The sequence below is a fragment of the Malurus melanocephalus genome, unplaced genomic scaffold (genome assembly GCF_030028575.1).
Source record: "Malurus melanocephalus ecotype Western Australia unplaced genomic scaffold, MMel_1.1 scaffold_171, whole genome shotgun sequence".
In the NCBI taxonomy this organism is placed as follows: domain Eukaryota; kingdom Metazoa; phylum Chordata; class Aves; order Passeriformes; family Maluridae; genus Malurus; species Malurus melanocephalus.
The window spans coordinates 1,423,433-1,438,402 of NW_026623403.1; the positions used below are offsets into that span (position 1 = coordinate 1,423,433).

At 39.2% G+C, this 14,970-nt stretch overlaps 1 protein-coding gene across 1 annotated transcript in view; it reads right to left on the bottom strand.

The window, feature by feature from the left end:
- Positions 1 to 1,476: 1,476 nt before the first annotated feature.
- The window catches only part of BAALC (BAALC binder of MAP3K1 and KLF4), a 23,839-nt gene continuing 10,345 nt past the window's right edge, over positions 1,477 to 14,970 (bottom strand). The window contains exons 2-3 of the mRNA XM_057372459.1: positions 8,958 to 9,127; positions 1,477 to 3,429 (exon numbers count right to left, since the gene is read on the bottom strand). Of these exons, the coding sequence (XP_057228442.1) occupies positions 3,325 to 3,429; positions 8,958 to 9,127 (275 nt within the window). The 3' untranslated portion in view covers positions 1,477 to 3,324. The remainder of the gene's footprint in view (positions 3,430 to 8,957; positions 9,128 to 14,970) is intronic.

Here is a 14,970-nt window from a genome sequence, read left to right on the forward strand (position 1 = left end):
TCAAACATTGAAGTATTTTACACTTGGGCATCAGAATTACAAACAGAAATTATAGTTCTCAAAAAAATGTGGGTAAACTGCAGAAGTACACACTAAAGACATTACAATGTACACATGCAGAGACATGCACAAATGAATATCTATGTATATGAAYATACCAAGAAGATCAAAAATACCTGTTTTTTGCTTTCTATGAAATCTCAGTCATTTAACTAACAAGAATGCATGTTTAACGCAGTACTCATATATTGCTTACACAATAATTATAGTCTCCTTTTTATGTCAGTACAAAATCATTTCAGTCACACAGTATAATTGTGTGTCTCCCAATCAATGTCCTACAGTAACGATGAAATGAATAAATATATTAAGGAATCATAAGGGACAAGATGAAAGAATAGCRAAAGATGAAGCTGTACTGGGTGTTTGAGAAGATTAATTTGCCTCATGATGAACTGGTAACAGTAAATCCTCTCTCTTCTTTCAACAAAATCCTCTTTCAAGTGATACTATTTCTCACATAGTGGAAGAAGATGTATCAGAGGAAAATCCTATGTACACATAGTGTTGGAATTATGAAAACATGACAGCGGTCCTTTCTGTTTAAAACCTGAACTCAGATAAATCATAAAAACTCACCATCTGTTGGCAAATCATTCCAGCAGAATGTGTGYTGTGTCAGTGCACTTGTAGAAATCTTCATGTGCAGCCAAGGGACATCCAACAAATTATGTAGCAATAACATCTTTTTGGAAAAAATTACATTTCAAAAGTCTTGGCATATAATAAGACAGAAATGCCCACAGGTCTTTMATGTGAAAGTCCATATCTTTTAACATGGTTATTTTCTTTTATGTCTTTGAGCAATTTATATCTGCAAGATGATGCTCAAAGAACAGACCCTGTAAATAAGACTCCTAAAAAGGTCACTTGGAGTGAAAATGACCAGATGATCCTTAGGACTTGCTTCTTCCACTAAAACCAGCACAGGAATCTATTTTTAGAACTKTAAATTGTCTTAAGTGGTATAGGCTAGATTCTGTCACCCTTATTATGCAGAGTGGTATGTTATTTTATAAACAAATGGGTTGTTTCTACTGATGGTTATCTTTAGTAGAAGGAAAGTAAACGTAAGTTTAACTCTATCTGTGTGCAGAGGCAAGATCCACATCTCCACAACATGCTCTTAGTTTTATTAAGGTCAAGAGAGGTTTGCACATCAAACRCTAAGAAGCCACCTAGGACATAATGTAATTTCTTTTCAGTTACTGCCTAATGAATCAGAACAGTAATGTGTTCYATGAGAGGTGTGTATAAAATTGCTTATTACTAAATATGGTTTGTACCAGAGAAGTTGTATCCAATTTTTGAGTGTTTTAAAGTTAAGTTTTGGGATATAAACAGGTTTATGGGGTCTTGGAGCAGCTCAGGAAYGTTATCACGAGCAGTCCAGGTCAGGCAGCTTTTACCCTCTGCAGCTGCCACTCTGATGGGGATGTGGTCAGCGTGAGCGAGGTCTGTGTGTACTGAGGCCATCTCCCACAGACCATCCTGTCACATCTCATGCTCTGAGCACAAGGCCCCAGAACTGCCTCCCTGGTGTCTGCTGGCATSAGCCATTGCCTATTCATGCCTATGTGCCATGCAGCTCACGGGCTTCCTTCTGTGGTGTGACCCAAGCCATCTGACACATCTGGTCAGCACATCATCACTACATAACTTTTTAGCTAGTAAATAATCTGACTGCCAGAACTCCTTTGTTCTTGCACTCACTCACTCTAATGTGGTATCCACCCAAGGCAACACTCTCTAGAACAGCTTCTTAATACAACAAACCTTCCCTTTTGCCTTCCCTCAAAATCCTGTTTAGCCTTTAATTCATCAGGATCATTCATCACTTTCTGWAGCTTTCTTGTATCGTACAAGTTTATACTGCACTCTCTCTGCCAGTAAATCCTTTTAGAATATGCTATGGTATGCAAAAGTCTGGCTCTAACTCTGTATTTCAGTTCGCCTTTTTGCTGGAATAATTAACAAACAAGAATTCCTACTGCATAGACTTGTTGTGTGACAAGGATAGTACCTCACAGACCTAGCAGCAAGCTATTAAAATGATCCTTATATGAAATAAACTAGGGTTCAGTTCACAATCATATTTATGCTTGTTTGCCTATTTGTAAAAAGGAMTTTTTACTGGTCATACATGGATTTTTTTTCAAAAGCCATCTATTTGTTATGAACAACTTTTGAATAGTTCTTTTAAATATATATCTGATGGGGGAGGCAAATAAATTTACCTCTTTTATTTTCATAAACATGCAAACTCACAGAAAATATATAGTATTACTTCTATATTAAGTAGTAATGTGCTGACTTAATTCCTGGACATTACTACACTGAATATTTATATTCCYTTTAAATGTGTATTTATGATAATCACAGAGTACTGTGATACAGAATGCTCGCAATGCAATTAAATAAGTTCTGCACAGCAAATTAATTATATCTTATCAAATAGACTTAATTTTTTKAACTGAAATTGGGATATGGCTTTTAAAATTATGGTTACTTTCATGCAGAGTTAATGGTAACTTTTTTCCAAGTCAGCCTGGGCTTCAACATAATTAAAGAGGCATACCTAAAATAATCAAGCAGCCATAACTCTCCTTACCAGCTAAGACTAGGACCTTCAAGTAAGCCTGATCAATATGAAAGTTACTGGTTTTTAGTCCAAAATTATGTCAACACAAACAATAAATTAAAACTAAGTAATTGAAAATTTAATATATGGAAAGGTTACTCTATGACTTAACTATATATAACCAATACATATAGTTGAAAAGAGATCTAGTGGAAGACTAGACTTTGCTCTCACTTTCTTGAGATGTCTGCATTTGATTTTTACAAAAGTGTCTGCTTTAAATGAACTCTCTGGGTTTGAATGTGCACACTCAAAYCCCTTTATGACTAAAAATGCAGAATCATTTGTTCCTTTCCTGGTTTTAAGTGCGATGAGCTGTACWCATTATTCAGCCTCATCTTAATGGCAATGTGGAACAGGATGTACACAAGGGATAACACAAAAGTTAGTAAAAAACAAAAGGCATGAATTTCTGCGTATGTCTGTGTAGTGYCACTGCTTCAGACAAATGACATCTGAAGATCTGACAGTGCTTGCTGCTGGTTTCCACAGGATCTGCTTCTGAAGGCACTCAGCAGCAGCTGCCTGCTGTATTCAGCCTGGAGATCTTCWTGTCTTCAGTGACTGGCATTTAAAGTGCAGTGAAGCACTGTTAAGTCCATCCTCACCTGCGATTTTCTTCATTAATTGGCACAATTCTTTGTTTTTCTTCTGTCACTTTGTCTGATGCCTTTTGTAACATTAATGGAGACTTCTTGTGCAGACATTTTCTGTGTGTCCCATTTACTCTGTGAGAGTTTTAAACAGTACAGTGAGTTCCACACTGACAATAGAAAGAGTCATTGGTTATTACCCCCTAATTTACAAACACAGTTCTATTTAACAAACAGAATGCTTCTAGCATCCTTCACACGGCATTGTGATGTAGAGCAATGTCCTCATTCACTGTGAACATAAGCTTTTGTAACTGCTATAAAGGCAGTGGACGTCAGTAGGCTTTGGATCAACCTTCTTGACTGTAATTATCATCTYTGTGTTTGTGTACTCTAAAAGAACAGCAAATAAATCTGGTTTCAGTCGAGGAGTGACCATTAGAGGTTCTTTTTGATGTTGCTGTGAGTAGTGCGCCACTAGCCTGAGACAGAACTTTCAGTACTTGATTTTATGTTTCTGATGTGAAAACACAAYTTTAAAGTAGCACTTACTTTAGCTTGCATATAGGACCCAAGCACAATATAGACCTTTCAGAGCTTCATTGGGTTATTTTCAGTGTTCATAAAAGCCAGGCTGTGTGAGGGATGCAAGTGCATCCCTAATTTAAATTTATCCTTTTCCATCTCCCAGACTGTCTGCTTGTTGCCATAAGCAACACACTATAATGCACAGTGAACTGAATAGGTTTGGGAAAGTGCACGCTGCTCTGGGCTGATAGAGACACACAGCTGAGTTAGGTGGTTTGGTTATTGCATTGCCAGTGTTCCAGGAGGCTGTTTGTCGGGGTAAGGAAGGCCAGGTAAATTAGGCACTATCTACATGGTAAGTGTGCCAGGTAGAATAGTGATAAAGTTCCACTGACATGAGCAGAAGGTACATATATATCACAGAACAACACTTGGAGTTAATTTGCTGCTGTGTATTATTTCAAATTTCTGCAGCCTGAATACACCTGCATCAGACTGGCACAACTTGGGAGGTAGCACAGGAATCAGAACAAACAGCTGAAAGCAGCTTAGGTTGGTGTGCTCTCCAGTAAAACAAAACCAAACAAATTATTTTTAAATTTTGAAGGAGTTTTCATAAATTGCCAGAYGGCATCATCCCTATTTTGTAGTTTAGGAGATAGATATTTAAAATTGCTGTCTGAAAAATTGCTCACAGACGTGCAAGCTAATGTCCATTCAAAATGCTATCTGCTATCTACTCCCCCWGTGCTGCTGTTCACTCAAGGACATGCCAAAGACTACCACGAGAACTGACCCAGGTTACTGTCAGTCAGGGGCATAAATTGGATACCACCGGTTTGTGGTTTGGTTTTTTTTTTTTTTGGGGGGGGGGGCAGTGTGGGGTGTTGTTGTGCCTGACCATCCTGTTAGCTTCACTGATATTAGGACTCCTTTCTTCATCATTGTCATCATCATCATCATCAAACATCATCATCATCATTTAGTTCCAAGTTGTTTTGACATTACTATCATGAGAGAGCTTAACGTTTCCCAGACACAGTCTGTGTCAAATTTTTTCCCTTTCGACAGCACAGGTTGTACCCTGTCACATAACCAAGCATCAAGGGATAAGGCCAAAGAAAGCTTTAGAGCTTGATGCAGGAGAAAGAGACAAAATGAGACATGATGTCATTTATCCCCTGCTAGCCCACAGGCTGATGGCACAAGSCAAGACTCCCCAGAGCACCATGTGCTGCATTGCATTGTGTTCTATAGAATGTCATGATAATAGAAAAACTGTAGTCAGTGTGAATGTTCAGGTGAATACAATGGGCACATTTTGAGTTGCAGGGGATTGTCACCTTTTCAATTCTAGGCATCTAAACGTAAGGTGTTTAAATTATCTGCTTGTCTTATGGTTCTCTAAATAGTCCATGGAGAAACAAGAGGTGCAGGATTGCATACGAGAGCAGGACCCTAAATTAGATACTACACTTTCTCGCTAGGACTATAGATTTCTTTTTTTGACTATAGGAAGTTTAGACAACTTATTTTCTTTTCTTATGCACCTGCAYTAGTTGTGGACAATAATGTAAATGGCTTACTTAAAAGAAATTCTCTTTGCACTGGGCTGCAACAGCACAGATACATGTTACTGAATATGGCAGCTAGAAAATGCAAGAGGATATCTTCAAAGTCACAGGGCCTCAGGGCAGGAGCCCACACTTCACTGAGTAACAGCATTACAGTCAGCATTCACATTATTAATATGTTGTGGGAATTTGCCCATACTTCCTTCTAAGTCTAATACAGAAATAATTTTCCATTCACTTACAAATTTAGACAAAMAATTTTCTCAAACAGTAGGCCAGAATAACTGTAATTCTCAATTGTGGCCAAGTATTTTTCGAATTGGATTAATAATTATGCAGTTTTGTTCAACCATATCCCACCTCACCAATTATTTTTTTCTCTGTGGGCTAGTGGCTATGACAGGGATTTTGGTTTTTCATTTGCAGCAAACCCATGGCTCTCGATGTCAGTGCTGCTGTGGAATGTGTCCCTGCACACCTGGAGGTGCAGTACCTCATGGAAAGATRGAGCTGTATCTATGTCACTGGGGAATATTTTTGTACCACAGCAATACAGAAGATAGTAATACAACAGAGGTATAAAATGAAAAGACATGCACTGATTTGCTGTGTGTTAGCAAATGCAGTTCAATCCAAGCTCCTTTTCTCATTTGCTCAGACCCCTTGGTTTAAGGAGGTGACTCCCAAGATGGAACCACTTCTTATGGGGTGGCTGTAGCAGCTCCACCACATGCTGTGCTCAGGCACTTTCTGTGGAAAAATGTCAAAAGACAAAGCTTAGCAAGGAGGAGTGGACACATTGGCAGTAATTCAGCAGAAACAAACTGTGTGTGCCTGAGGAGCAGGGACACCAGGGGAGCTTGTTTCACACCTGAGAGAGGCAYGAAACAAAGGATGAAACTGCACAGAGGTGTTGCAACCATTTTCTGTTTACAACAATGCAGCTAATGGGAATTAAGCCAAAGGAATGACCAAAAGCTGAAATTTGCATTAACTTGAAAATATGGGTTCCTTTTCATGCCCCACATATGCTGATGAAGTAAAACCTGTACCTGCTCTGCATGTCTATAAAGTCACTCAAACTCCAATTAAGTGAGAATACTGAGTAAGAAAGGAAAAGCCCCCAGGCCTGCTGCAGATAACACAGAAAACAAGATAGGGGGGGTCTCCCTTTCATAGTTTTTATGTGACAGAAAAAAAACGGTGTAATCAACAGAATTGCAGTGGATAAACAGTTACAGAAGTATGAATGCTCCTTCCCAGACAGGCAAGGAATTGGCCCAAAAATTCTGGAAAGGCAAAGCAATTATTTGTGCAGTATTGGAAGGTCACTTGTCTTGTACGCAAAAGGAAATCAAAGAGTCCCTTCTCCCCTCAAATATTTCATATATAGAACATGCTGCTTTGAATCTGCAAATGGAATATTAAAGTCATCACTGGCTTTTGAGAGGGAAATAAAAGATTTGGAATGCAAAACCAAGCTTATAACTGAGAAAGATCATTTTAATGTTCTGTTCACTTCAGCAGAGCATAGGAAAAGACAATTATTGGAGAAATTAGTTAGGAAAAAAACATAGCAGAGTGAAACAAGATCTGAGAGAGGAAATAGAGGGCAGGAAAACAACTGAATTGTTATTATCTTTGGAAAATGAGCAGCTGCAGAAACAGTTACAGAATGAAAAGGAGATACAGCAAAAATTAGAAGAAAAGGTAGAAATTATGCTTAAGAGGGCTGCCAATCAAGCCAGCATTGTACAGATAAAAACCCCAATTCTKTTCCCTGGAGAATGGTGAAAAAGCTGAGGGCACGGTGGCCGCTCATCAATGTCTGCAGGAGACTGAACGCCAATATTGCACCTGTAACTATAGCTGGGCCAAATACTGCCAAACTGGTAATGCAAATTCAGGGAGCATCCTATCCACGGATGGCAACCCTAGATGTAAAAGATATGTTATTCATGATTCAACTCTGGGAACACCTCAAGGCTCAATTCATGCTCACCCGGAAGGCAGTGCAATGTACCTTTGGCAGATTCCCACAGGGATACAAACATTCACCCACAGCTGCACATTCTGTGATTGCCAAACTTTTACAGACCCACCCTCTCCAGATGTGAAATTAGATTATATGGTAATAAGAGGAGAGTCCCCTGAAAAAGTAGGGGAAGAGACAACAACAGTAGGGAAAGCATGGCAAACACTTCTCAAAMTAGAAATTGAGATTCCTCCTGAGAAATGCCAAGGCCCATGTAAAGAACTTTATCTGCCACATCTGCAGATAACCCAGAGAACAAGGAAGTCTCCCTCCCCCAAATTTTTACCTAACAAACACCTTCTCATATGAGAAACCAAGGAAGCAGTAAARCAGCCATAGGTTTTGGCTTTCTTTAACCTGCAGCAGCTGCTGTGCAAACAGGACAGCAAGGGGGGACCTGTGAGAGGCAGCTGTGACAGGAGAAGGCTGGTCTTTGTTATTGATGCCATGGTCATTTTTTGCCTTTTCTTTTTTATACCTCTTACATATTCTCTGTATTCTTAGCACACATATTTGTAGCTTTTGTAGCCTAATATTGTAACTTAGTTCCAGTATTTTTCTAGGCAAAACRTTCCAAAAGTCTCCCAGCTGTGAGCCTGAAGCCCCTGAGATATCTTAGTTCTCCACAGAGGCCAAGGCTGAAACTGGCTCTCAGAGACAGATTTTTGTAAACAGGGTTCAAGCCTCATCTGAGRGGGCAGACTCTAAAAGTTGCCAGTATAGGAGGATATACTTCACCTATTAAATGTAAATACTTAATCTTCAATACTTCAATCTATKAAACTTGTTATTGGGRAATCTTTGTCAGATATGCTAATTTGCAAAATCTATAAAAATTATATACACGTCACAYRCGTGTGYGCAACTTCAGCATTTTCCACYTTGATGRATTGTGCACYTAAGGATYCTTTCAAAGGTATACCCATTTTTATCYCCTTAACTGTGTCTGGCTCATGGTTTCAGGACCAGAGAAAAAGGCATGAGTACAGACCTAAAGCCTTATTCACACAATGTAAACAATGTACACAACATATACGTGAGGGGGAAAAGGCAGGAGGGTCTGATCCAAAGCCTACTGAAGTTTTTGAAAAGACACCCATTGACATTTTCAAGCTTCATGTCCCACTTTGAATGAACCAGGGTTCATGCAGTGCACATATTTGAAGCCGAACAGCAATTAAGGGAAAACATGTTCCCTTTCAGATAATTAGTCTAAATTGTTTGCACAATAGATGCCACAGCTGGACTGAGCTGGAAAGAAATGAGCATGGAAACTTTTTTTACTGTAGCAAGTGTGTGTTAATCTGATTGACAAACAAAACATCAGCTCTGTGKCCATTCAAGCATGAAGCATTGTCAGAGCTGCTCAACTCAATTATGCCATGGCTGTAGTGCTCCCTGGCATCATTTTCTTGTATCTCAAGACATTAAATATGGTTTCACTGCAAAGGGAAAGGCTTTCACAAAAGTAACTTAGAGCTGGTTGAAGCCAGGGCTGGGCATAGGGAGCACAGTGATAGCCATACCTCTGTGGTCCTGAAGCTATTCTGTCTCTGTGTTGTCCCTCCCGTGCCGTGGACCATGGGGTTGGCACACTGAGAGCCACAGTTGTTCCTCTTCTCAGCGTTCAGCATTCCAGCTGTGGCTGATGCTGTAGGCACAGCTGGTGGACCCAATTTCCCATCCTCCAGGAGACCTAGAAGGGACACATGGAATTAGGCAATTAATAGTGAGGAGGAATTTGCAGCTGGCTCTGTCTTCCCTCTATTTCACCACATTTTGTGAACACATAAGTGATGCAAGGCATGGTGCAGCACCACAGTGAGAGCAGTCTGTCCCCCTGTGTCATCCTGATCCTCACACTTGATATCATTTGGCCTTTTTTCCTATGGTCTACTGTTCTGTAAAACATTTTCTCAAAAAACTTGGAAAAACAGTCAATGAGTGCAGCACATCAGTAGATTTTTGTCACCTGCAGGTCTCCATTGGCTTCTCTACACACAAAGCTCCTTCCTTGACCAAGAGTTTGGCTTCGGACCCAGAGAATGCCCCCTAAAATGTGTTCCAGTCCTGGGAAATGRAGGGGTTAGAGGTGAGTATGACAGATGAGACCAATATGGGTGGAAAGGTTGCTCTGTTCATGGCCTTGCCTTGAATATATTTTCATTGGAAGTTCAGAAAAGAAATTTAGAAAAACTGTATTTCATGCTGTTTTGTCTATCAGCAATCAAATAAATGAGTAATTTGCTTTCTGCTCTAGCTGTGTGGACACACATGCATCGTACAACATGATAYTGGACTGCATAAATGAATTTTCTCATCCCATTGCATTAACAAAAATAAGTTGTCATTTATGGTGAGTGTACAGCACTCAACACCTGTTTGCAACACTGGGTCTGAAATCCAAATAGAAGGAGTAAGTGGRATGCCTGACTGTTGCTCTCAAGTTTTTGTCAAAGCTTATTTATGAAGAGCTTTGGGATAAAGGAGAAACAAAGAAGGCGAATTTACTAACTGGAAATGCAGGTATCAAATCYAGAAGGATTAAGAAGTCACAGACACTAAGTGAGAAAAAAGTATGTGGAGAACTAATGACAAACCACTGCCATTTGACGTGACTGTATTTGATTGTATCGTCAAAACCTTCTGCCGTGAATCATGTAGGAATTCAAATGCAGTATTAAACGGTACTAAAAAAGGGAAGCAAAGTCCTGAATTCTTTCTCAGAAATCTGTAAGAAAATTTGCTTTGTTGGTAGAAAGCAACATCAGTATTTGGCAATGACAAAGGCAATGACTAAAACCAATAGAGCTTCAACCAAATATTCAAAGCTTTGGTCTTGAAAATTTATAAAGTTTTGTGGAATTAAAAGGTCTTTAAGATCTCTTTTGATTSAAGCCATTCTATGATTCTGAGAGTYAAGACTACAGACTAGACCCTGCATTTCCCTGAGCAGTCAGAAGATGGAGGCAGAGTTTTCCGAAGACAYTTTAACTTGCAGTGGTGGTAACTAATGATGCTGTCACCTAGTTTGTGACAGAAAAAAAAAAATTGAGCTGAAACTTGAAAATACTGTATTATATTTTTTTTTTAGAAAAAAATCTTCTGTCTTTGTAAAGTGCCTTTCCTGCCAGATATAAAGACTAACGTTGTTCTCCTAAGTTTAGATTCAATTTCAGCAAGGCAACAGTAAACCTCACCTCTGCTGCATCTTCCAAAATTTCACATCTGCCTGTGTTTTAAGTCTCACTTCTTCCTATCACTCCACAGTGTCAAAATGGAGGCAAAAAAAAGACTTGGTGCAGAGCAGTAAATGGGACAGACTGGTATTGTGGACCAAACCAGATGTCAGGAAGGGAAATAGAGAGGGAATGAGCCACGTGTGACTCAGCTCTCAGCCAGRAATCCACTGCTTCACCTTGCACTGGAGCTCTGAGAACAAGCTTGAGCACAGCTTTCAGCGAGCAAACTGCACTGAGAATTACATACTTATTCCATTAATTGAATCTTTGACATTTCAGACATATGAATTATGAGTTTTTCCTTCTGTGGAGTCATCCTATGAAATTACTTTCCACTGTGTGTCTCTTTGGCCATCTGGCCTCTGACTAAATTGTCTGGTGAAACAGCTGTCAGCTGAAAAGCCATTTTGTTATTAAGTACAATTTTCATTTATCAGATTGTGTTGCATATTTTGCTCTTCCAGAGAACAATTTTTCTTACATGAATCTATTTCTGGAGGCGATGGAAAATCTCAATCCTGAAAATTATACATCTGATTCAGTTTTTGTCTCTGTTATTTTGCAGCCTAAGTGTACTTGCTGCGTCCTAGACTGCAGGGGAGTGACTTTTTCTGCAACACTTGTCAGAAATAAACCAGGTATCAGTATTTGAGCCTCCCACTATCACTACTATATTTTTTTATGGATGACCTAGTGGTCACCAACACCAGGCAAWAAGATTTTTTACCTTATCCTGAAATATGTTTGCTATTTTGAAGTCAAGAAACTACTTTAGAATTAGTTTTCATTGGCAAGTAGATGATTTAGAGAGTGGGCAACAGTTTAAAGACTTCAGTGACTTGCTCTTTATGTATGAGCACCAAGCAGAAATTACAGTGAGAATGCATAAATAGTGGAGTTAAGAGCATGAGATTTGTTGGCAACTCATAAAGCAACATCTATTTTATAGACTAGATACTAACACAACATGATGATTGCAAAACAGAGATGATGTTTAAAAATGATTAGGAACATATTGTTGCTTTCAAARTAGCGAATATTTCTGCATCGCTGTTTAGGATTTGGCACAGTACACAAAAATGGAAGAGTTAGCTCTCTACCTGTACTATCTGGAACTTACAAGCCAACAGGATGGCAATACCAAGGATCTTGCCTCTGTGTGGTATAAAACAAGCAAATTGTTCAGATATTTTTGCCATCCTCAGCAGGGGTTTAGTCAATAATTTTCTTGGTCTTTCACCACAGAGCTTCAGTTTACATGGGTGTAGACATTTAAATGAACATTAAATCACTGTAGACATTTAAATGAACAGGTTCAGTAATGTTTTTTTCATTCTCATCTTCTCTTCCATGACACCCCTGCCAAAAGTCTGTGGGCCTCTTTAGGCCAGGGAAAACAGATTCCATCTCAGTACTCTGTCAAATACACATATTTTACTTTCTAATGAACTGGCAAGACTACAATATCCTCRTGGCTCTGTTCCCAAAACCTGAGTTTGTGGGTGATTCTTAAAWGCCCACAAATGTGATGGTGAAATTTCCCTCAGGAATGGGCAGTTGGTGTTTGGGGACTGCCAGGCTGATCCCTGTGTGGAGAGGAATGGATGACAAGTAGCAGGAATATCATTGCACATGATCAGGTTTATTTGTAATGAAGACACAGAAATTCTCTCTCAATGACCACAGGGAGAAAACCCTTGCACCAGCCCCATTGCTCACAAATCCAAGCCTATCTTTCCAGCACAAAGTGTGCCTGAAAGAACTTGTCCTCCCACGGCAATGTTCACAACCACCTTCCTCTTCCCTGTCTTGCTGGACTGCACAGACATAAATMTTTTCTTTCTTAACAGGCCAATAGAAATCCTTAAGGCTGGAGCTTGAGAAATGGTTTTTTTCAGCATCATCAGGGGAAAAAAAGGGTTATTTTAAACTGAAATCAATCTTAGACTTTATTCTTCCCCCCATTGACGCAAGCAGTCAGACTGGCACAACTTGGGAGGTAGCACAGGAATCAGAACAAACAGCTGAAAGCAGCTTAGGTTGGTGTGCTGTCCGGTAAAACAAAACCAAACAAATTATTTTTAAATTTTGAAGGAGTTTTCATAAATTGCCAGACAGCATCATCCCTACTTTGTAGTTTAGGAGATAGATATTTAAAATTTCAGTCTGAAAAATTGTTCACAGACTTGCAAGCTAATGTCCATTCAAAATGCTTAAATCATGTAGCTCTAAAAATCCCCCCACATTTACATGAGAAAGGAGTGGTCTAAGAAAGCTTTGAAAAGAATCATTTTAGTAAATAGGGTGCTCATCACRGAGAAGTCAATGAAAATGTAAAATATGGATTGAAAATTCAAGACATTATACCTGTACTTCTTATTTTTTCTGGTTTCTTTTATTATAATGGCAACATTAATGATAACAAAACCAAAAATGAACATTGTACTTGTTCTGCTCTAGTTCTGCATACAGCCTGGTTACACCTAAAAATTCTGAGTACTCTTAATGGCAGTATCTCATAAAGAAGAGAGGAAATTTTCACCGTTAACATTTTCTAAYCAGATTTTTGTATGAAGATTTTTGTATCACCTTTGTATAAACATGATAATGGAGGAAAATCACACAATTAATTCAGTTTGGGAAYGTAAAACTGGTCTAAAAAGCAAAGTAATATCATGGATTGACAACTGGCACAGAGAGACAGAAAAAGAGAGATCTAGGGGGGCCATTTTGTAGTCCTTAAATACTAGAACCACAAGAAACTTCTCAAACCACAAATAAGATAAAGGTTGATGTGCCTGGATCTCCTGCACAGACTTCATCGAAAGAGTAAATCTTAGCAAGGTTTAAGATGACCTGAAAATTTCTGTGACTAAGAAAATCAGCAGTGCTGCAGTAGCTAATGCTGTCAAGAAGTTTGGGTGAGCTATGAAGCCTTATAGTAAGGAGACAAAGTTAATCCTAGCCAAAAGAATCAGCTATTTGTGGAGAAAATTATTCACTCTGTGTRTGCCACGGTATTCCCCCACTTCATTCTAAAGCAACAGGCAGTGGACAAAACTGAACATGAATTCTGACCCAAGTGCACTCTTGGTCTGACCCAGTCCTGCATGAGACCCTGTGCTGTCACATATTTTCTTCAGGAATAACAGGCATACATTTGTTTAGAGCAGACAGTTTTTTATTATTGTGATAAATTTGTACTTCTGGAACTGACTACGAACAAACTGGTAGGGTTCAATTTTCTAGCTCAGCAACACTCTTTTCTATTTACCATGACTGTTACCTCATGCAAAATGCAAAAGGTGCTGGTTTAGAAAACGCCTGCCTGAAAAGATGCTGCACTGTAATGATGGGCTCTGAGAAAACTCAAAGTGAAGATAAATGAGCGCTGTTATCTCCACACACCGATGCTTCCAGAGCAAATATGTGTTTGCAATCACCACTAAGTTTCTTGCATTTGATGCTATAGAATGATAGTTAAGTACAGCAACCATGAAATATCTGCTTTCTCTACCTGTTTTCATGATTTGAAACTACATATTTTTGGGAAAGCCATGCACTTGCAGGCCTGGGGGCTGGTGTGTTCTTGTGCTGCAAACAAGAAACAGCGTAGATCTGATAAAAAAATTGAATGGAGTGAAGACTGAGACAAAAGTCAAGTTTAAGTCATTTCCTCCAAAGCAGGAGCCTCAGGGATGAGGCAAGATGTTCAGGAAATATGCAATATCTCTTTTACCTAACAAGAAAGAATTTAGAAACTTTCAGGCATAGCAGAGGGTGGGTTTGTGAGCTAGGATGAAGGATACAGAYTTACAGAGAGATGACCCTCAGMAGGAAAATATTATCAGRAACAATGTTTTGTATCAGTAAATAAAATAATGCAATAAATTTTCTGCCCAGACRTTCAGAGAATCTAGAATAATTAATCTGAACTCTAATGTAATATGAATTTTAGAGAGTGAAGCAAAATACAACAAACATGTTTTGACTTTCCATACATTTTGGAGGTGTCTCCAGGCAGGCAGGGCTGAGCCGTGCTGCAGGTGTGGGGAGGCAGCCAGGAGCTTTGTGCCTTCCTCTCTGCTTACAGGGGATGCTAATTTGAAATGAGCTCACCCTAAAGCACAAACAACCTCTCAAGCTGCAAACCTTGATATCACCTGCATGGCCTAACTTCACAAGTAGATGCAGATGCCAAATCTTTCCATATGGGCACATTTCAATTTCCAGATGTGATACACAATCACGGTACAACTATCTTGGAAACAAATTTAACAATGTTGCAACCATGTCT